Consider the following 23565-nt stretch of genomic DNA (forward strand, 5'->3'; position numbering starts at 1 on the left):
GTTAATATTAATTTTTTATAATTTTTAATTATACACAATTAGAGATATTTAGAATTGAATTAATGTAACACCCCGGCCCCCTGGTGACTACTCTTGGACACAAGTCTTTCCGGCGCACTTTTGACCTCACTCGTGCGCACCCGGGAAAACTTCCCAGGAGGTCACCCATCCTAAGATTGCTCCCCACCAAGCACGCTTAACTGTGGAGTTCTTAGCAAATGGGCTCCCTAGAATAAAAGATGCACCTTGTTGATATAAGTAGTTTATCATTCCTTTTTCAAACTAAACTTGGGGTATTACAATTAATGCATTAGATAGTGTGCCAAAACTAAATATAACAACTTGAAAGAATTGGAGGGGTATTAGTTTAAAAACCACTGAGTGCGATGCATGTTTAGTATAAAGACGTACTTTTTTATAAATAAAATTTTCAAAAAATATTGTAAGGCTCTAAGTAGATGTCATTTGCTATTTTCCAGCTCTTTTTATTATTGTTCACAATTATGATAATAATTTAAATCAATATATTTTTCAAAATAATTTCTTACTTATTTTATACAATTAATCTCTTTAAGATTGTCATTTAGATATAAAGAATTAATGTAAAAATATATATTAATACTTACTTAATTTAACTTTAAATTCAATTCAGGAAAATAATTATTGCCATGTACTCAATCAATTAAAACCCTATTAAATAGGGGAAATTCCACATAGTAGCATCGAACTTTCATGAAAAGCCAGTGGTAGCACTTTTTTAAAATTATTCCACATGGTAGCATTCAATTTATGCCTTATCTAACTGTTGTAGTATTTTCCATTAAATTGTTGCCAACTTTCATTTAATTAACCATTTTGACGTTTCCACCTTTATTGAGTGTCGGTTATTGTCTTTATAATTTGCCTTAAATCATTTTTATGCTGTCAAATGTTTAATTCACAATTTTGACGTTTAATTTATTTAATTGTTGACATTTTTGACAAAAGGTGCCTTAAGCACTATAACAAAGCTATAATGCTCACTTAATGTACTTGACGAGGATTATAAAGTTCAAAAGGTACATATTAAGCACTAATACATATGTACTTAAGTAGGAGGGTTCATAATCGGGTATCTATCTAAACGGCCCGTGTTTTGACCCAATTTATTTGAGTACCCGGATAAATTGGGTCGGGATACCGAGTATCGATTTTATGTTTAACAAACTAATTCATAAGAATAAAAGGCAAAATTAAGCACTTGTGGGTGAATTTGATTCTTCTAATATTGTTGATAGTCCACATATCTTTAATTATCTCTTTCTTAAGCAAAATGTAACAGAAAAAAACACCAATATTGCTTTTCCCCTGTTTCGTTTTTAAACGGTAACTGCCTTCAATTTGTTCCTCACTTTCAGTTTTTCAACTTTTTAGTTTTTAAAATCGAGCTTTTTAATCTTAGCTTTCTTGCATTTATAATGGATAACCATTGACTCAGTTGCTTGTAGAGGTGTTCATTTGATTGATCGGATCGGTTTCGGATGGGTGTCATTCGGTTCGGTTATATTTCAGATTGGTTATTTTGAAGATCGGTTATTCAAGCTATCGTGTTAGCATCGGTTCGGTGTTGGTTGAAGTTCGTGTCGAGTGTTAATCGGTTTCGGGTTGTCATCGGTTATTAATTGGTTCGGTTTTGTTGGGTACAAATCAGTTTTGGGTTTTTTTAAAAAAAAAAAAGAATTCGGCTACGTATTACTAATTACTATCGATCGAATTATTATCAGATTAAGTTGTTAGTCATTTTTTAATTGATAACAAGATTACCTTTACTTAAAGCAAAATAGTTAAAATGCACATCAATTAGTAATCATTATTACTTTGTTACTTTTACTTGTTTGACCGGAAATTAAAATTATAAAGTTCTATTAATTTTCATCTAATTCAATCAAAAGTAGTTAAATAAACATTGTCCATTGATTATTAACTCTAAATATATGAAACCATATATTTATAAAATTTAATTTATTAAAATATCTAACACTTTATTAGATTAACTAATAAAATGATTGAATATGAGTCTATCATAATTCTATGTTAAAAATTGGTTCAGGTTTACAGCAGTTCGATATAAAATTCGTTCGGGTTAAGTTGGTTTTAGCCGGATCAAATTTGGTTTCGAGTATGATTAGGGTCGGATATGACTCAGATCGGTCATTATTAGGTTCGGGTAATCTCGGTTAACTGTTATGTTTCGGTTATAAAAATCGATTACAGCTCGGATTCAGCTTTTCCATTTTCGGTTGTCAACTGGTTCGGGTACAATTTCGGTTCGATAAACCTATAAAAGGAACACATTTTCGAATCGTTTTACTTTCGATTTCAATTCGAGTTTTCAAATCGGGTTACTTTTGAACAGCTCTAGTTGCTTGGTACCTAACCTTCAAGTCTTTATATTAGTTACTGCCTTCAATTAGTTACTGATTTTTTTTTTCAAGTTCCATTTTCCAGTATTGTTACTGACCTTTAATTTTAGTTGTTGGTAGCACCTTCAAGTTATGATTTTTTCTTTCCTAATACTTGATACTCTTTTCAATTCAGCACTAACGTTCCATTTACTTTATGCACTCTATTCAATGTACTTATTCAATCCTTAATATCTCTAATTGTGCATTATTAAAAATTATGAAAAGTTGATATGAATAATGTTTGCATTGAGACGAATCAAATAAGATCTCACATGACTATGTTTTAACTTGTAAATTAATAATAAAATATAAATTAAGAGTAATAGATGAATAATGTCCAAAAAGCAAATGGGACGTTAGTGCTGAATTGGATGGAGTATTAGTTTAGTATTACTTAGAGCCTAATCTCTTCCACTTATTTTTGAACTTATTAATTATTCTTATTAGAATTAAATCAGATGAAATTGGGGCTAAATCAATGAGGTAACCCCATAATTAAAATCTCAAAACAAGATGTACTAGATGAAATTAAGTATTGGGAATCAGCTTCGATATGCTACGTGATTGGGGCTAACCCCCCACTTCAAGCAATTGAAGGTTTTGTCAAAAGGATTTGGAAAAATTTGTTCATAGATAAGGTGGGTTTATCATTAGCTAAAGGAGTCTTTCTTGTTCCAATGTCCTCAAACTCAGACAAAGACCTGGTTTGTGAAATGAGTGGAATTCTATTTGATAGAAAACCCTTTGTGATCAAGCCTTGGACTCCAAAGACCTCCACTAGTAAGACTAACCTAACATCAATGCCAATTTGGGTAAAATTCCCCTCTTTAGAGCTTGAATACTGGAGTGATTCAACCTTGAGGATAATCGCAACTATGCTAGGCCCCGTCCTGTGAGTTCACAACGCAACATCCAAGCACGAACGTATGATGTATGCTAGGTTCCTAATTGAAATGAGTGTCTACGGTGATTTCCCGAATGAAATCTACTTCATCAATGAAGTAGATGAGTTAGTAAGCCAAAAAGTAGTTTATGATTGGAAACCTATCTTGTGTGGGAAATGCAAGGAGTTTGGACATCTCAAGGAGAACTGTAGGGCGGGAGAACAAAGGAAAAAGGCCAGTAAACCTACTCCCAAACCCAATGGATGGAGTGGGGTCAAGTGAAGGAAGCGGGACAGTGGCTGTGGTGGACAACCAATCGCAAGCCAAGGAAGCTGTACCCCCAAAGCACAATAGTCAGACCCAAGTTCAACAGCTTTATGATCTCACCAAGTCCTTATCACCATTGCCTTCAACTCCAGGGACTACAACCAAGATCTTTTCAACTAATGCAACTGGGGAGATGGTTGTAACCATCGTGGAGGTGAACAAAGATTCGCATCTCCGAGGGCTCTAGCATGCCTATCCCCTGGATTATATGGCTTATAGGGTGGTCCTTGGCCCTATTAGCTAGGTTATGGTCAAGGTATTTTGGAAGAATTCGATTGTGGAAACTTCATTTTGTTTTAGTTTGAATAGCTCCTAACTAAAGGTTATATTAGCTAATTTTGTCTTTTGTAATGCACTGATTAATGCATATTGCTTTGATAAATTGGAACATTAAAGTATAGCAAGAGCAGGGGTTGAGAGAGATCCCTATGCTGTTTTTTTGTTCTTATAGCAAGACTAAGATGCCTGCTGGTGGTGGACAGACTTGATGCGGAGTATAATGGATAGTGAATGCTGCTTTTTTTGGGACTATCTGTTGATGACAGGAGCCGTATTGAGCTACTGTATTATCTTTGTTTTGCGTTGTTCGACTGATATTGAAGTTCTTTGTATAGGTTTGTCTAGTTTGGTTTCAAATTGTAAAGGCTAAACGATAGCTTATTCTTTTTGAGGTGCCGCGATTTTTCAGGCATATGACGAGGGGTTGTATAGGCCCTTTAGAGCTTTATTAGAGTCGTGATACTTAAGTCTTTTGGGTCTATGATGTAAAGCTTTGGCTTTTTTCTAGCATTTTATAAAATTTTCTTTGCTAAAAAAAAGTTATTAACAATACTAACTTATTATTGAATTAATTAATTAAATAATAAAAATATATTATTAAATATTTCAATTAATAATAATAATTATTATCATTATAATTAATATTAATTACTTAATTAATAAAATAAGTAATAAATAAATATATAAATAATAATGTTAATAATATAAATAATGTAATAATATTGTTATATTAATTAATCAATTAATTAACAATATTAATTAATTAATTAATTAATTAATTAATGAATTAAATAATAATAATAATAATATATAAATGATTATTTGATAATTATAATATGTTAATGACATTATTATTTATTAATTATTTAATTAATCAATTAAATAATATTAATCTTTATTAATTAATTTCTTGATAATAATAATAATAATAATAATAATAATAATAATAATAATAATAATAATAATAACTTTATAAAACCAAATAAAATCAGATCAAATCTGACCAGATCAGAAAGATTCAGATCAGATCACATTGAATCAGACCAGATTAGTTTAGATCAGATCAGACCTTAGTAATTCAGATCAGATCAGACGAAGAGAATAGGCCCTTAATCAGATAGTCTAACAACTTTTCAAAAAAACATTCTCTAATATAGCGGGTCGGCGGATACCCGTTTTAATTAATTTTGTGGCCCATGACCCGACCTGGTTAAGGCGGGTCTGGTACCCGATTCGTAACATATTATTATTATTATTGATAATTGCCCTGCCATTTAAGCTACAATTCGGTGGATCATCGGGTTGGGTTTTTTTGAATACCCCTATACTTAATTATGATAAATTATAAAGACAACAATTTGAATAAAAACAAAACTGTTGCAACATTTGAGAGCTTTGATGAATTAAACAGTAAACTAAATGTCAAAATGGTGAATTAAACATTTAAGAGCATATAAAAATGGTTTAGGGCGAATTATAAAGATAACAATCAACGCTTAATAAAGGTAGAAACGTCAAAATGGTGAAATAAGCAGAAATTGACAAGAATAACGGAAAATGCTACGACGGTTAGATAAGGAATAAACTGGATGCTACCATGTAGAAAAATCTTACAAAAATGCTACCACTGGCGTTTTATGAAAGTTCGATGTTATCATGTGGAATTTCCCTTATAAAAAAATCTCAAAATAAAATTTCAATAAATTTTAATTTCTCAAAATAAATGTCTTAATCTCAGATATGTTCGTTATTACTAACTGGTAAAAAAAGTCAAAATTCTTTGTTCGTTGTTATTTACAGTGAACAAAATAAGAATAATGTCATATCGTTACAAGAGACAAAAAAGATTAAATCAAAGTTTGCTCTCCGTTTCATTTTTTTTCTTCAAATAAACACCATGACAATGTCTCCCTTTTGCTAAAAACGAATAAAGAATTTTGACTTCTTTTGATCAGTTTTTTGTTCGTTGTTAGTAACAACGAACATATGTAACCTAAGCTTTGACATAGAGATGCTTATTTTGGGAAATATTTTTGATAATTAGCTTATTCTTTTCATTTCTTAAGGTAAAATCCTACCATGATCTCAATGTATAGGGATTCTTCGTTGAAACAAAACCAACATATATGGGACAGTTTCAGATAATCTTAAATTGACCTATACAACTTAATTAAATTAATTGAATATTTGTTTTTAACTTAAAATACTTATTTTTAATTGTTTAAAAACACTCTTTTTAGTTATTTAAAAGGGTCATTTTCCCTCTTTAACCGTGTCTCACCTTGAGACAACCTCATACAAAAGTTGCTCATATTTAAATCATTCCTAAACTTTTAAGTTTGTTTAAACAAGAAAGGTAATTAGGATATAGGAATGACAAGTGGCTAAAAATTTGTGGGTTTGGACTTGAAAGCCCATCTAAACCAATTTGGGTGTGTTAATTGTGTATAGATATGAATTTGGTATAAACTAAATACATGTATGAAAAGTGTTATCCGTCATAACTTATGTTTTAGTAATAAGGATGAAACTTTACCCACATACCTCCCTATACCACTTATACAAACTCGCTTCATACCTACAATAACCTCTTTGATATATTAAATTTTAAAAATTATTTAGATTGTGTCTGGGAACTTGCATTTTATTTCAAATTATAAATTTCAATTATGAATTCATTAATGAAGAATTTGAGGATAACAAAGTTTGATAAGTCATTCTCAAATTCTCATTGTTTAACCATTTTTATAATCATAGTGATTTAACTTAAATCCAAATTTGAATATTCTTTATTTGCCAAACATTAAATTTAAGTCAAATTTATATTTTCAAATGAATCATCATTTTCAAACATAGCATAAAGAAATTTTGAAAATATCAAATATCTTAAATTAATACGATTAAAATTATATGTACTCCTATTGTTGAGTGCCAACAAACTTCATACTACTATTATTTTTAAGCAATGATTGGAATAGTGAAGTGACTTTTGCTCAATAATACAACTTCTTCCCTATTTCTTTGGAGAGAAGTTAATTGTTACACATTATAATTTGTGTTAATCTATGGAATCCCAGATTTGTCGCCGCTTTTAATGAAAAAGATAATAAAAATTAAGTTACAATATCTTCCAAATCAATGCTTATTAATATGCAACCAATCCATTTCATCACTTATCTATTTATCTATCTCGTTTAATTTGCCTCATTTTTCATTTTAGTTCATTCATGTAAATTTGTCTTATTTCTATTTTTGGATGTCTATATTACTTATACTCTACACAATATTTTCTCTTTATTTTTAAATATCACTACTTTAACCCATTAAATCTAGTTTCTCGGATATCGTGTCAATAGCAAATGAGGCTAAATGCATTATAAGAGGTAGATTATATATTAGGGTTGAATTCAAACTTTCCAATAATTGATGGCATACGATTAAGTTAGACTAAGTTAATTTTTTAACACTACACAAGTCTATTTAATAAATTTTCATTTAAGTAATCCTAAAAATTTTATAATCAAGCAAGAATAACCTTTTTCCCTATAAATATGATCCCCTTAAACACTAAAAGGATATAGCTAGCTCAATACTAACTACCTCAAGTTATTATAGCTAGAAAACAAAAAAGAGATATATTAATGGCTTCTCGTTATAGTTCATTCAACTTCCTTCTTGTTTGCCTATTTTTTCTCCTTATGCTCAACATGGGTACGTACACTGCTTATACTTCCTCAGATTCTTTAGTTGCATGCATCATTTACTTGATTTTTTCTATTCAATGTCGGATCTCTTTTTATATTTTTAAGTAATTAATATTTCATAATTTTACTTATGCATATAACTATAAATATAAACGGTAAAAATAATACATTATATTACGTTGATAGAGAAATATGAAAATAAAAAACAGAATATATATATATATATATATATATATATATATATATATATATATATATATATATATATATATATATATATATATATATATATATATATATATATATATATATATATAAAAGGTTTCATTTTATTTAGGACATCTAACTTTAACTTTAGATGATCATAGCTCTTAAACTCTGTTGTTCCAATTAAATAATGTAATATTTTCATTGGGTTAGAAAACGAAAAAGTATATATCTATTAAAAGACACGTTGTAATTGTTAGAGTTACTCTTTACATTTATTAATTGATAAAAAAAAAATTTGATACGAGATAATTCACATATGCAATTATACAACCTTAAACTAGCTTTTGAACATAATATAAATATGATTAATACTTTATAATTTATGATTTTAACAACCTTGACTCTGTTATATGAATAGAAGTACAAGTGGAAGGAACCAAATATTGCAAGCAATACAGTGAGAAATGGAGTGGATGGTGTGGTGATTCTAAGAAATGCAATTCAACTTGCAAACGTGATGAGGATGCACATAGTGGTACTTGCCATTTTGATTTCCCTGGAATGGCTTGCTTCTGCTACTTCCGATGTGGCGCATGAACCAAAACATATATTCTTCCGTTCTTTTAAGTTTGAAATATACATTTTATTTAATATAACGGAGGACTATTAAGACTTATGGAGGTTTACATCAAATAATACTTCGAATGTTAAGTTTTAAGAATAAATAAATGTTAGTTGTTGTTTCTATAATTAGTTATTTTGTTAAGTTTTGTTTTAGTGTTGTATGTGGTATCGTTCTTACATGAAATAAAAATGTAATGGTGTTTCTTTCTTAATATGAATTTTCTATTCAAAGTGAATATATATAATCAATTAATCGTTTCATTCCATTGAGTATAGTATACATTATCGGATGCACAATTATATCTTGTATATAAATTCTGTTGAATTAATATAACTTTAATGAGCTAAATGATTAATGTTTAAAAAAAAAAAAACAATGACCAAAAATAAGAAAATAGTCGTATGACTTCTTAATTGATTGCAAATGGGTAAATTTTAAAGAAAAAGTAGATCACTCAAATAACAAAATGAGGTTACAATAATTAGAAATTTGGCCACTTCAATAATAAAATGAGTAAATAGGGGCTAAAAAAAAATAAAAAATTTAACGAATTAAAGAATGACTTTAACATTCGTGTTCATTAAATTTATGTTTGAAAATTTGGAAATTTTTGTTAATGGTGTAGGAATATAATTTTATCCACTATTTATTTAGCTTTCCTTATTGTGAAAAGTTCAACCAACTAATTAATAGTTTACAACGATTCATCCTTCACAAAAAAGGCCACATCGAAAAGATGAGGTTGGGAGCAAAAATAAAATCAGCTCGTTTAGTATGAGACAGTTTCACCATGAGACAGACTCATATAATTAGCCTATTTTTTTAATTGATTACTTTAAGATCGTAAGTGATCGTTTTAAGGTTATGAGTAAATAAGTAATCACTCTAAAACTAAAAAAATGATTATGTTAAAATTATAAGCGATCACTTCAATGTTATAAGTGATTACTTTAAGACCAAAATTGTATATTGGACCAGTCCGATGGAAATGGTCTCATCGTGAAACCATCTCATTTAAGAATTAGTGAAAATCAAATCATAGTTAAGTAAAAATTTTCTTTTCATTAATTTATGTTATAGTGGCATAGGACATCAGCAAGGGGTGGTGGCGCAGTTGGCTAGCGCGTAGGTCTCATAGCTTAGTGGGTAATCCTGAGGTCGAGAGTTCGAGCCTCTCTCACCCCAAACTGTTTTTGCCTTTTGACATACCACTTAATAGTATTTGCTGAATTTTCAATATGATGTAGCCATTCAATAATTTTTTTATCATATAAAAAAAATTCAAGTGTACATACAAGCTTTGTGCATTCACATGGAAGGGACAAAGAAAACCTCCCAATTGCCACAAAGAAAATGGTTAAGAAAAGCCTACTACCTTATAGTATTTAGGAGTAAACCGGAAGGAAAAAAAGGAAAAATCTTGAACCATTAGGTCAACCCATGATTCTCGTGTAGGCGCTATCAACTACTATACAATAATGATCATTTATGTTGCTGATTTTTGTAAAGCAAACAAGCATACACATGATCAAATCAGAATGAATGTTACATAATTTGACAGGTATAATAACATCTACAAAATTGTAGAAGAACAAAGTTTTGAATTGGATTGTTACGAATAGTTACCATTTCGTACTCTTCGTTTAGATTTCCATTCTGAGATTGCATAAGAGAGTGTGTGATTGGGTATCAGGTATTTGTTTTGCAATGGAAAATTTGTTGTTGGTGATGTATCGTTGTCTTTGAGCCACATCTCTATAGCTTTACGATCATATGTATATCCGTCTGAGGCTACACAAGGGTCGTCCATAACATCCTGTTCCCATACATATGTCATACAATCAGCTCAATGAAATTTTTTCATGAAATGTTATAAGCTCAAAAAGAAGCATGCTTAACTAAAAAGTCTGTTGGCAAGAACTGTTGGCCGATTTGAGGAGTCAATAGTTTTTAAGCCAATTGTTATGGAGATATTTGGTAAAAGTTACTTAATAGCTGTTGGTTGTTGACTGTTGTCTGTTGGTTGTTAGTTTGTTGGCTGTTAGCTTTTTTATTGGGAAAAAGTAGGTCAAAAACTCAAAAGCAATGAAAACTCTACTCTAAATAGCTATTTAGTTTTGGCTTAAAAGCCAAATTTTGAGCTGGCTTAATTAAAAGCCTACAGACTATTTTTCTGGTTGTTTGTCCAACCAAAGCCATGTAAAAAGTCATTTATCAAAAACATCCAGAATTACAATAGAGGGAAGATCAGAGATGACATACATTAAGTATAGGACAGATGAAATGGTTCGGTGGTGCAACTTGAATCCGGGCAACATAATCTCGAGCCTTGTTTGCAATATCTTTCATTCTTTCAAGTGTAGAAAGAACAATTTGAAGATCAGGTCTGTCTTTTCGTCTAAGTTCAGCACACTGCAGACCTAGTAAAGCCATCTCAGCTGTCTCTCTCAGAGGCCATCTTCCGGCATATTTATCCAATATTTGCGTTAAGCGACCGCCTTTTATGGCATCCTCAACCACATTAGTTATACCTACAGCAGGTTTTGCTGTCAACAACTGCAAAATGACCATTCCCAAAGCATAAACATCTGCTTTCATAGATATAAGTCCGGTCCTTTGGTACTCGGGATCTATGTAACAAAGTGTACCAACAGGGCTTGTATCTTTATATAAGGTCAAATTGGAAATAGAGGATGGCTCCAAGTTAAGCATTGTACAAAGACCAGCATCACCAATCTTGCTTACCAGATTATGATCAAGCAAGATGTTAGCTGGTTTTAGGTCACGATGAATGATCGGTTTTGGCTTAGTGTTGTGAAGAAAAGCTATGGCAGACGCAACCTCCCATGCTATTCTAAACCTCTCATACCACGGTATAGGAGGTGTGTTATTCTTTCGCATCAACCGATCTTCCAAACTTCCATTTTCCATGTACTCATACACTAGGCAACCCTGTTCAGGACATGCTCCAAGAAGCAAAAGCACATGTGGATGACGAATCCTACTCAAAATCTCCAACTGAAAATAGCATGAATCAAATATGTCAACATTTTGGCCAGTAAGTATTTGAATTCCTTATAAAGAAGAGGAAACGAAGGAAGATAAAGATACCTCCTGATGGAATTGTTTGTTGTTAGCACCCTCCTTCGAGTGGAGGACTTTTATGGCCACAGTCGAATAATGCAACTTGCATTTATACACAGCTCCATATGATCCTTCTCCGATCTTAAGTTCCTCACTCAAAGAGCACGTAGCAGATACAATATCCTCCCACGTAAACTTCTGGTAATGATACACAGTTTCGCCAAGCACATTCTTAAGCTTCTCTCGTTCCTTGGCATCCCGAGCAGCTTTCTGCTCTGCCTCTCTTCTCTGCATTACCTCTCTGTGAGCACACTCTCGAGCGTAATCAGCTTCCCTTTTTGCAGATTCAAAATTCTCCTTTTCTAGTTTTGCCAATTCTTTGGCTTTCTGTTCCTTTTCGCTTATCTGCTTCAGCTTTAATGCTTCCTCATTTCTCAGCTTGCTAAGATCACCTAGCTGATAAGAGATAAAGTAAACTTATGCACATAAACTTTTCTGAACGCTTTTATCAGCTTAGGTATCAGTTATCATTTATTAGATGTGCTACAGAAACTGCTCAAAGTCTCGAAATCTCACCCTTCTAGTAGCATCCATTGTTTCATTTTGAGCTATGGCATACATGCCTCGTATGTGGCGTAGTTCGATTCTCAATTTCTCAAGCTCTACGTTGATGTTTCCCTATATATATGAGAAACAAACTTAAGTTAGTTGGATATTCATTAAAAGGCATCTACTAAAATCCAGATTCGAGAATAAGGTCTTGAACTATTTGTATCCTCAATACATGAAGCATACACTTTTTACAAAGATTCTGACCTCTGCATCAGTAGAAGCTAGTTCTGATTTTGAGGTGGAAGCTTGACCAGAGTCAGAACGAGCAACATCAGTGGATGATTGATCTGTGATCCACTCGGTATCACCAGCAGTGGTCTTGAAACTACATTTGTCACTTATGAGCGTTCCAACGGTATGTTGCGTACTATCATCCACATTAATTGGATTAATAGATTGAAAACTAGCAAGTTCAGCCGTATCCATCCCTGAATCATTATATCCATATTGCACACAGGAAAGAGAATCAGGGTCCTTGACTAGCCCAGGAGAGGAAGGAGACTCTGAATAGGCTGATCCAGGGTCTGTTAAACCGCTTATATATATTAGGACATTACTTTAACCATATATGAGTACCATTATGAAAAAGGATTTAGTACTTTTTAATATACAAGAGATCGATCATTGTTTTTTTTTCATAACTCTAAAGAATGTCCATCCTAATGTTTTTGAGTTTTATAGACAATGGCAGTGCTTTCTGACTGAAAAATGAAAAATGAAAAATGACAATGAAATTCAAAAACAGGAAGGAGCTTGTAAGTGAATTGTACTGTTAATTGGTTTGGAAAAAACTAGCAGACTAAAAGGGGTGAATTCAGGATACTAGAATAAGGTGGGGTGAATTCAGGATACTAGTATAAGGTGGGCTGAAAGCTCACCTTTGCATTTATGCTCAACCAACTTAACTACCATTCTTCTATGTTATATGGTACACAAATCAAGGATTTTGAATCGAATGACATGGATGAGGGCCTAGGCAGGTGCGGGCTAAGATTATGTGGAGCACACAGTCAGAACTCATAACAGACCAAAAAGTTAGACAATCTAGGCACTACTAAGACAAGGGTCTACGTCAATTACTCTTTAAGGATACAAAGAAATATTGATACCGATTCATCTATAAATAATTCTAGATCACAACGTTTTCCAGCACTAACAAAGTAGATATTAAGGTTATATGTAAAATTACCAAGTGTGCTGTTTGTGTATCTTGATGAGCTGTTGGTAGAATTGGTTGCAGTGCTATCATATTCTACGATGTGATCGTTAGCTTCGCCATTTGATGGGCGCAAAGCCTCTAGCTTTCCTTTTGAAACGACATACACTGTACAAAATTTTGGAGTGCAATCTGAGATCACAGTAGATAATAATTGTCCTCTGACTCTCCTGCAGTCAGTGAGAAATGCCATTAGCCACCATCAAAAGATCCAAAGTTTTGTTTTGGTCTGTTTAAGCCATAAGTAATGGAAGTAACGGCAATAAAATTGAGGAAAATTTGATTCGGACAGGCTGAATTTTAGTTGCTCCTACATTTTCGGTCCCAAGTTAAACAGTCACCTACACTAGGCCAAACTCTGGGATGTGTTTAATTCTATTGGCAATACAAGTTACCGTGATGATTAACACAGAATTTAAACAACAAATTATTAACTTTCAGCAATGGACATCCCATACCTAGCAAACAAGCTATTTGAAGATGCTCCAATTACAAGTTCCTTTATTCCATACTGAGCAATTTTTGTTGATATCGCATTTGCTACATCATCTGCTTCAATTAATACAAGTTCAGCTTGAACCTATATGAACATACACAGTGCAATTCAGTTGATATGCTCAGCTATCTAAAAGATTTAAAGATTGGACTCCATGGAAACTTTGTAGCCAACCTTTTTCTGTATAAGCGTCTTTTGGAATGGAACAATCATCTCAGTTCTTTGCCACTCTATTTCCTTCTTATATGCTGCTGCTACATCATCTCTTACTTGTGGAACAGGAATCAAATTCCCCACTAGTAGTAACCAACCAATTAAGTTAAAGTCTTATGTGAGTTCTTATAAACCAAACAAGTAACGTAATTCACCAATTAATTTGCTTTTTGAATTCGCGATTTGCTGAAAATGACCCTAAAATAGTCCAAAACCGACCATAATTCACTTGTTTTGATTCGCGATTCGCAAGAAGATTAGTGAATCATGTGACAGTTATTCTAACATATTAGCCACTCTAATCTTTTAGAATATATCATAAAGTTCCAAAAGGTCTATTATAATTTATATGTATTAACACAAATATACGTTCTAGAAAATTTGAAATATTATGATAAAATCGATATTTTTCAAGTTAACAATTCTCATTGTGATATCTAGCAGTAATACCACGAGTTGTAGTGTTAGCAATATCGCAACCGTTATCACAATCACGACATGCATCCATTCTTTGTATGTATAGAAATAAACTCAACTAATTCTATGTCAAAACTATATTTTCATATAAAGTATATTTCAAAATGAAATGATGAACTTACTTGGTGTAGGAACCCCAGTTATCTTAGGAAATACATGTATCAACTTGAATGAAACCTTCCCTTCAGGTATAAATTTTTCCATTGCCCATCTTACTATATATTTGCTTTTGGCACCCCCATTCAAGGCTACTGCAATCACACGCGAACACGGTGATCCTTTTCCATTTTCCACAACATCTTTTTGCTCCATTTGAACAAAATTTATCTTCAAATCTCCTACAAGCATCCAATTATTCAGATGAATCCATTTACTTATTGGATAATATATCAAGACTGAATTGACCAACTCTACTAAAAGCTAAGCGGATCTTATAGCCTTTGTGCTAGAAGTCTGGATGCAATAAAGTTTGTTTCACTAAATATTCAACTTGATATAAATATTCAAATTGAAATGAAAGGTGAATGAGATTCAAACTATTAACTATCATTCACATTGATATGTTGTATAATCATCATCATAAACCATACCTAAGAGGCAAGGGCAAAGAATTTGCTAATCAAGTTACGTATAGCTTTTGGCTTTATAACCCAAATTTGAAAATTTTCTCACATTCGCAATTCATCAAACAATTGATGTGCAAGTATAAATCTTGACATTAAAGACAACAAATGGATGAAAATGCAACAAAAATCTCACCTATACTCAAATGATGGCTAGATTTCACTATCTTACACAAATGAACATGGGTTTTTCTAAAATGATCTTTAATACCCAATAAATAAACTTCCAATTTAAAACCATAAATGTAAAAGAAATGAAGTGAAATTACAAACCTAATGATCAAAATTGGACTATGGGTCCTCTAAAGAATCAAACTTTAGAATGAAACTAACAAGAATTAGGAAAAATAAGGATAACCCAATGATCATACAATTAAAAATACACTCACTCTCTTTCTTTGTTTCTTTCTCCTCTGCTTTCAAAAACAGAAGAGGAACCAGTCTAAAGAGTAAAAAAGAAAAAAAGGGAAGAAGATTCTAAAATGCGAGGGAATATATGAATAATGTAAGAAAGAATTATTACATCATAAATGACGTTTAATAGGAAAAATTAGAACACGTAATACCAAAAAAAACACCATGAAAATGAATTTTATGTTTATGAAATAAATTAATGGCTGAATGTTATGAAAACAGGCGGCAGTTGACTTTTTCAAAGTTTTTAACTAATGTTGTATTAGTTTTAGGCGGGAATATTATAACTACTAACGACTGCTCTAACTGAAAAAATAAATGTAATATTTCCTTTGTTTGTTTGTTGGCTACACGACCCCTTAAAATATGCACATTAATGCATATTATTACCTATTATGGCTATTAATATCTATAGTTATACTTATTTAAAATTATATAAAATTTTTATTAAAATTATACGTTAATAAATTTAATATTATTTTATACGATAATTTTTTATTAATTAAAATTTATTAAAGAACTTCAAAATGAAACTTATGAGTTGTATATATAAAAATCAAGTGTAACAAGTAAAAACAGATTATATTACAATATACTCTTTAGTTTCACCGAGTTTGCTATATTTATATTTATGGTATGAAAAAGAAAAAAAAATCTACATAAGATTTAGAATAATCAGTGACACTAGCGATGCCACATATAACAAGTTGGCATCAATTGACTTTATTCCCATGTACTTAGAAATTTTGCAAATTTTTCCTTGTTGAAATAGAGATATTAAAATATTTTCTTGTAAATTTATATATTTGTTTAATTTAATTATAAGTTTACAATTATATTTGACTTCATCAAAATTATTTTCTAGATCCATCACTGTCAATAAACATTTCAAATTGAAAAATATGTAGTAAGAGCATAATTTTATAATTATGAATAAGTAGGTTTTAGCTTTCGTGCCATCTTGAATAGAGAAGTGGTTATAAACTGAAATGTATAGTTTTGTTTTGAGTTTAGAAGTGTCATAATTTAAAAGGTCAAATGTTTTGTCGGTTTATGTGTTGTAGTTGTTTGTAGTAATACACTCTTAGTACAAGTCCTAAGCTTAGAGACTTAGATCATTAAATAAGTTGCATGGAACATTACAAGACTTTAGACAATTTTATTATTGGTTGATTATGATCGAGTGATAGTTTAATAATATACTCTATAGTCCTATTTACAATTTTGGATAGTAATTAACCGATATGATTTAAGAAATGAATTGGGATAATCTAAATACGAATAAGATGTAACTCACTTACAAGCTCAAATAATATTCACTATTAAAATCAATTTGTAGCAGTAGGAATTACTCTTTAAATGACTTTTCTCCGATATGAAATAACTCACAAAATGGACAATAGTTAAGACTTCAATGATACTAACACTTTTAGTATGTTTCATAAAAGGCAATATGCTTCTTGGTTTTTATGGCATACTTTTCCTCTAAATTGATGGCTTTATGTTCACTTCAAAAAAAAAAAAATTATTGAGAATTAATTATATGTTGACTTGATAAATAATTTTAAAATTTGTAATAGAGATTTGAATTCACTGACATTTAGAAACATCATTGATAGTTTGAGAGTTCAATATATCTTAAAGCAAATTTTGTTATGCATTTCATTTTTTGTTTTTCTTCTATTTCAAAAAAATCTTATTACCATGTATGCCACAAGACTAGTTTGTTAAGAAAATGATTGAGTAGGGGCAAAAAAAAATTAAGCATAACGAAAATAGAAAACTTTATTAATTTTAGGTAAGATCGACTCATGTATCGTCCAAGTCTATCCTATTAATTATTTGAAACTACGTTCATTCTATCTCATCCCAACGTGACATATTAATAATATTCCGAGTTGAGATGAGATACAAAGCAAAGACTTTCAAAGTGTTTTTTCGTACCAATAAATTGCATATTCTTTTTTAGGATATTCATTTGATAAGAGTTTAACAATTAACATGTTTAGTGTACAATAGTTTTAGATAGATGATATTCTTGAAATTTCTCGTAATATATATAAGTGAGGACAAAGTGTCTTATCAGCTATATTTAGGGTCTAATATTTGTTAATGATATAATAGAATAGTATAGAAACATTCCCTTTTCTTACATGTTTATTTACCCTAATGTTTTGCAAATTGCAAGTTTAATACCATGTAGCAATAACAAGCAAACAAAAATTAGTCTTAAGAAATCTAGCATAACTACAAAGTTTAATTAATTCATTTGGAATTATTTTGGTACAAATAGCTTAATAAATAATGAACATAAATAATAATAATAATAATAATAATAATAATAATACCCAAGTTGGATATATAGTTTGATTGTAATTGGCGGATAACCTTAGCTTTACGCAGTTTTAATACTAGCGGTTAGCTTCACGCCACCACCTTTTTGTACAATATTAAAATATCTTAAGTGTAGTAGTATTACTATATATTAGGGAGCTTAATTACATCATATGCATGAATGACCAATCATATTTTTAATTTATTTATTGATCTAAATTATATTTTATTACTAAATACTATTCTTTTGTAACCATCTATGATGTAATTGCTTGCATGATGATAAAATACTAATACTACTATTAATTAGTCAATATGCATTTTGTGGTCCTCAAATTCTTTTACTGGTAAGACCATCATTATACTATTGACTATATATTAAGCATACTATTACTATATCTCATCATATTTTTCATAATAAGGTTGCCAATTTTTTTTTTTATTTTTTTTTTTTACCATTGGTGATAATGTATGTAACTTCTTCTGAACTAAACTGATCTATCATATAGCAAAGTAATATAAAATGTGACTTCAACCCCAGAAATCTCGAGCTAAGTAATTATCATAAAATTTTAAAATTTATGATTTTTTTAAAAAGACTAAGTCGCGCAAAATGTGCGACTAGCACCTGTGTTGCACATTTTGTGCGATTTGTTCCTTTTTAAAAAAAATTAATTAAATTTATACATGATACTATCTGGAGGAATGTTGTGGTGGTGACGAAGTAGATTATTCTTTGCGAATTATAACCTATTGACACTTCAAATCAGTAAATAAATTGCGTATTTAGACTTATAAGATACTCAGTCTCATTGGCTTTCATTTCACTTGTGCTTAATTTCTAAAAGCAATAGCAAGATCATTTTACAGTTAGGTGTTTATTTACGTCATCATTGACTCGGTAGATTCAAAGGACACTTGATTGCATGACTTAGATAATGCGAGTTGTACATGACAAGATCTAGGGCATGTGGTTGTTTGTTTATGATTATTGAATATTGCCGTAAACCTAGCGTAACAAACCTGGTATAAGAGTGTGTGTTGGTGATCAATACACAACCACCTTTTTACATTTGACAAGGAAGACTGTGTTTAAAGCAACTAAACTTTCAAATGACATTCAAGATTACATCATACAGCTTGGTGCCTCCGATATGCAATCTAACTTTATTATGACCTGGACCGATAATTTAGTATAAATAATTTATTTATTGGATTTTTTCAGATTTAGAATACTATTTTTGTATTTTGTCCTCTCATTTACATTTTTCTTTAGTCCATTGCTTTGAGGTGTTATTTTAATGCTTGGCATTTTCAATCTCTCTCAAGATTTCAAGTTTAAAGCTTATATTCTGGGCGACATCTATCTTTTGTATTATTAAACCTAAAGGTGGTAATTGTAATATGTGAATTGTAATGTTTTAATTTGCTCAAATTCTTTATTGAAATATTTTACGTTATTAATATTTATATTAGGGGGATTTTTATGATTATATTTTAAAATGAGATATATTTTAATATGCTATACATAATTCCTTATTACGAAATTAGCGTTTTCTAATTAAAGTCCATAACATCAAAGTCAAACAAGTATATATACTCCACAATTAAAATTTTTGTTCTGGATAATAGATCTAATCAATATATATTTAGGTCGTATCAACTTATAATAATAATAATAATAATAATAATAATAATAATAATAATTATTATTATTATTATTATTATTATTATTATTATTGTTATTATTATTATTATAAATTAATAATCCATTTCATAAGGAGAAACTTTACACGAAGTTGGTGGGGATTCGAGCAACAAGTTGGGCACCCACACCTTTTTGAATACAAAAAGCTAGTCTCTGGTAAATATATACCCTAGTCTTAGCGCTACTAGAGTTACTTGAAAACAAAGATCCAATTCTTGATAACATGTCGAGCGCATCATTGCCTAACCCCCCAAAAAAGCGAAGGGGATGAATTTGTAGCCATTCTCCTTGCACTTAGTAGTGTATTTTTTCCTTTTCCTTTCTTCAGCACTAGCTAAAGAAACACCAGGGGCCCACGAGGATAATCCTGTGCCAGCAAAAGGCGAAACCTTCAGTTACATCCACACAAGCATCTTTGCCATGAAGTCAGTTAAACAGTAGGATATCTGCAGGCCTAAGATCTTTCCCCGTATCAGAAGAAAACCCCATTGATGCCTCCTTACGGACCAAGATGCTAGCTTTGCAGCAAATATTCACGAGCATGTCCCGAACCAAGTTGTGGCGAAACTTAACACCTATCTCACTGGAGCAATGAACAGCATGATCCCCCCATTTATCTATCCTGGGAGAGTTGCAGCTCGGGCATAAACTTCCTTCTATGAATAGAGGGATGATAAGCCGGTAACGTGAATAAGATCTATATTGGCGATGATTCATCTTTTGTCCTAAGCCATCAATAGGGATTGTAAGAAGAAAATCTTGGGCATGCGGCTCCCGAGTGGAGCTAAGAACGACAACTTGTCTTGGAATGAGCATGTAACTAGACACAAGACTTTTCTCAAGAACACTAAAATAAGCCCCTGCCAGCTTTTTCATCATATGGGGGGCAGCGAGTTCATCATTGAGAGAAAAAGCATTGGAGCCACAACGAACACGGAAAAGACTAAGAGCCTGTTCAAAGGTCGGACCCAGAGAAGGAGAATCACTATTCATTAAGATCTTATCTTGGAGCGAGCTGGTTTGAAGACGAGAGGCAAGAAAAGTGTAGTTGATAACATCACCTGCAGCATAGATCCCAAGGCCACCCTTTTTGATGGGGAGGGTAGCTAACCTCCACTGTCAATCCCCAAAACCAGGTCCAGAAGCCGTAACTATCTTCTCTAAGGAGGAGCACAAGGCAAGATCAAACTGAACCCGCGCGTCCCCGAATGAATCCAAAGGGCAGGTTCTCAATGCGTAAAAGAGACGCCCAACCTAAGCACAATTGCGAAGAAGGAGAAGCTTACATTGTGGATTATGAAGTTTGCTAACAGTTGCCATAAGCTCAATGGTTTTAAAAACCCTCTATAAAGCAAAATCACGACAAAAAATCTGATTCGTACTCACTGGCCCACTAAGAAGTTTCACCCCCGTATTAGGTCGAGATATGTTAGGTGGAAAGACCCCTGGCTTTCTACTTCTAGTGTCCTCCTTAGGCCAGAAAATTTTGGTCTTGTCCACATTGAGAAACAAGCCACGGGATGGCCTCTCCTCCTTAAGAATTTTTAAGGCCTTGGCGACCATGAAGTATCCCCAACAATAGTGTCATCATCAAGATACCAAGCTTGAAGGTTTAGCTCACAAGACTGATAAATTTTCAAAACCAGAGGGTGCAGGATAAGGGCAAAGGGCCAAGGGGATCACCTTGTTGAACACCTTGGCAGGACCAAAGAAGAGAGGCACCATAATATAAACGAGCAGGTTGGGAGTAACAAAACTCCACCCAAGGAGCAAGAGAGGGGCACTAGGTCCTTATTTCAGACAACATGACACCCTTATCGACAAGATTAAAAGCATTTTGAAAATATACCAAAAGCATGGAGTAACCAACAATATCCCCCTTGCATTCAATGAGCCTGTTAACAAAATGAAGAATAGCCTCACAGCCTCCTTGCGTTTCAACCCCAAACTGAAAATCTTTTAAATATGCATGCATGGTTTTCCCTACGGCTGAAGTAGCCACCTTAGACACAAGCCTACGCCACACCGTGCCAACAGCAAGAGGGTGGATACCACCCCTGGCTTGACCAAAGGAGTAAGAAGAGCACTAGCTATGTAGCTCTCATGCACACTAGGGAACTTCCCATCAAGAAGCAAGTTGACTACTTTAGTAATAGAGCAAAGTAAGACGTTAGCAATAGCTGATACAGCAACTCCACAAGATGTTGAGCTCTAAGGCCATCCTTGCCACACGAGGTTCCTTTAGGGAAGCTCTATATTCTACTCAACACTTTATCTTTGGTTACAGAAAGAACTACCTCATCATGAGGGGTAGTAGGTAGAGCCGGTGGGAGCGCAAAAGAGTGCTTAGATTTAAGAGCCTGAAGGGTGTCCCGGGAGAGAGGTGCCACACTAGAAGAGGATAACACCTTGATGGCAGCAGAGAAATGTCCATCCCTAAGCTTAGGTTTGCATTGATATAATCGTAAGCAAGTTGGGTACTTTGGCCCTTTGGCATGTACAAAGAACACAGATATGGCTGCCTATAAATTTCTTTCTCTAATTTCCTCATCACCTCACTTAACATTAGAGTATATTAGCACTTTACGCTAGACTTGTACATATCGTGATTGTGTCAAAGCGGGTCACATTTTGAACACGCCATATAATCATGTACAATACTGCTACTACCCTCAAATAAAGGCCATGACGCCATATAAAACAGGATTATGAAGGTCGCGCCACAGGCCACAAGTGAATTTTAATAAATTTATTTATTTTCTCCATAAAAGCGACTAGAGATATTCCAATCTCAGAAAGTAATTACCTTAAATATAATTTCATATCATGTACCAAAATACACCCAGTAATATTCATCATAGTAATAATAATGAGAAATGATAAATAACAACAATACATTAATCAATAATGTCTAGAATACTAATTAAGAATTATTATATGACCATTTCATTATTTTTATGTTAGTAACTTGGTATGCTCATTGCCAACCCCCTGAAAATATGGTACAAAGGAAAAAAATAGAAATTCTGACTTTTCTTTTAGTATTTCTTTCCTTATTTCCCTCCTTATATTCACATTAATTTATTTTTCTGACATTTTCTCTGTTGAAGTGTCAAAGATGCCCTCATACCATTTTCAAACTTCACCATTTTAAGCAAAAAGAACATACTAGCATACACGTTCATTTATGTTTTCCCGAAAAATGCAATATTAATCATGATATACTCATATACATATTACATTGCCATTTTATTTGGGTGGTCACTTAGGGTTTAAGGATCCATTCTCAGAGTTTTTCGTGTGTCTAACTAACAAGTTAATTTGGTTCGATTGTTATATTTTTGTTACTTTTTAAGTGGGGTGCTTCATATTGGTTTTGGCTCAACCAAATTACCTCATACTCGTAAATTAAGTAATCAGCAAATTGAACGAATTGAGATAATAATTATTGATCAACTTATTTTCGGTTGATATTTCAAATTTGACACAATTTCTTAGTAAATGTAAACTAATATGCCTTTTGAAAGTGTAAACCCTTAACATGGAAAAATAAGAGAGAATTGGGTATATAATTTCAGTACTTGTGGCTAAAAAAAGATTCAATAAATTTACAAAATGAAAATGGATTTAATAAATGAAAGAAGATAGCGAAATGGTTGACAAAATGAGTAAAATTAGTGCAAGCACGTTTAATGTCAATAAGAGTATATGAGCAAGTATTTATTAGGTAAGTACGTTTTATCACTATTTATTGTCAACATGCAACCCAATAAAAAAAGGTCATAACTTAAGTATTGGAATATACTTATATCCTGTTTCATCTTTTTAAAAAATGATTTAAAACTAACTTTAAAAAATATATTACCAAAGCTCTCAACTTGAGTTTTTAATTATTATTTGTTGATGAAGAAATGT

General features: G+C 31.9%; 2 protein-coding genes and 1 non-coding gene across 8 annotated transcripts; 2 read left to right on the forward strand and 1 right to left on the reverse strand.

The window, feature by feature from the left end:
• The first annotated feature begins 7518 nt into the window (after positions 1–7518).
• On the forward strand, positions 7519–8729 carry LOC130806609 (defensin-like protein 19). 2 transcript variants are annotated; one of them, XM_057671751.1, is made up of 2 exons: positions 7519–7645; positions 8267–8729. In XM_057671751.1, the coding sequence occupies exons 1-2, from the start codon at positions 7576–7578 to the stop codon at positions 8443–8445; spliced, it is 249 nt and encodes an 82-aa protein (XP_057527734.1). In that variant the 5' UTR covers positions 7519–7575; the 3' UTR covers positions 8446–8729. The 2 variants fall into 2 exon arrangements, with proteins under 2 accessions (XP_057527734.1, XP_057527736.1); XM_057671753.1 differs by having other exon boundaries at positions 7525–7645; positions 8270–8729.
• Positions 8730–9545: 816 nt separating this feature from the next.
• Positions 9546–15920, reverse strand: LOC130806684 (U-box domain-containing protein 35-like). 5 transcript variants are annotated; one of them, XM_057671851.1, is made up of 10 exons: positions 15718–15920; positions 14694–14909; positions 14056–14177; positions 13844–13965; positions 13359–13555; positions 12374–12693; positions 12134–12235; positions 11585–12013; positions 10736–11491; positions 9546–10289 (listed from the first exon to the last, which is right to left on the reverse strand). In XM_057671851.1, the coding sequence occupies exons 2-10, from the start codon at positions 14881–14883 to the stop codon at positions 10086–10088; spliced, it is 2442 nt and encodes an 813-aa protein (XP_057527834.1). In that variant the 5' UTR covers positions 14884–14909; positions 15718–15920; the 3' UTR covers positions 9546–10085. The 5 variants fall into 5 exon arrangements, with proteins under 5 accessions (XP_057527834.1, XP_057527836.1, XP_057527832.1 ...); XM_057671853.1 differs by lacking the exon at positions 15718–15920 and adding an exon at positions 15468–15681 and having other exon boundaries at positions 12374–12597; XM_057671849.1 differs by lacking the exon at positions 15718–15920 and adding an exon at positions 15468–15680.
• Positions 9573–9658, forward strand: TRNAM-CAU (transfer RNA methionine (anticodon CAU)). Its single transcript is given in 2 exon segments — positions 9573–9610; positions 9623–9658. It is a non-coding gene; the product is annotated as a tRNA-Met (tRNA).
• Positions 15921–23565: the final 7645 nt, after the last annotated feature.

Source organism: Amaranthus tricolor, chromosome 2 (genome assembly GCF_026212465.1).
Source record: "Amaranthus tricolor cultivar Red isolate AtriRed21 chromosome 2, ASM2621246v1, whole genome shotgun sequence".
NCBI classification, from domain to species: Eukaryota; Viridiplantae; Streptophyta; class Magnoliopsida; order Caryophyllales; family Amaranthaceae; genus Amaranthus; species Amaranthus tricolor.

Excerpts from the sequence above, each read along its gene's own strand:
- LOC130806609 (XM_057671751.1), top strand. The coding sequence starts at position 7,576 with ATGGCTTCTCGTTATAGTTCATTCAACTTCCTTCTTGTTTGCCTATTT. Across the intron at positions 7,646-8,266 it reads TCTCCTTATGCTCAACATGG|AAGTACAAGTGGAAGGAACC; the intron begins GTACGTACACTG and ends TTATATGAATAG.
- LOC130806684 (XM_057671851.1), bottom strand. The coding sequence starts at position 14,883 with ATGGAGCAAAAAGATGTTGTGGAAAATGGAAAAGGATCACCGTGTTCG. Across the intron at positions 12,014-12,133 it reads CAATGGATGCTACTAGAAGG|CTAGGTGATCTTAGCAAGCT; the intron begins GTGAGATTTCGA and ends ATCTCTTATCAG. Across the intron at positions 11,492-11,584 it reads ACAAACAATTCCATCAGGAG|TTGGAGATTTTGAGTAGGAT; the intron begins GTATCTTTATCT and ends TGCTATTTTCAG.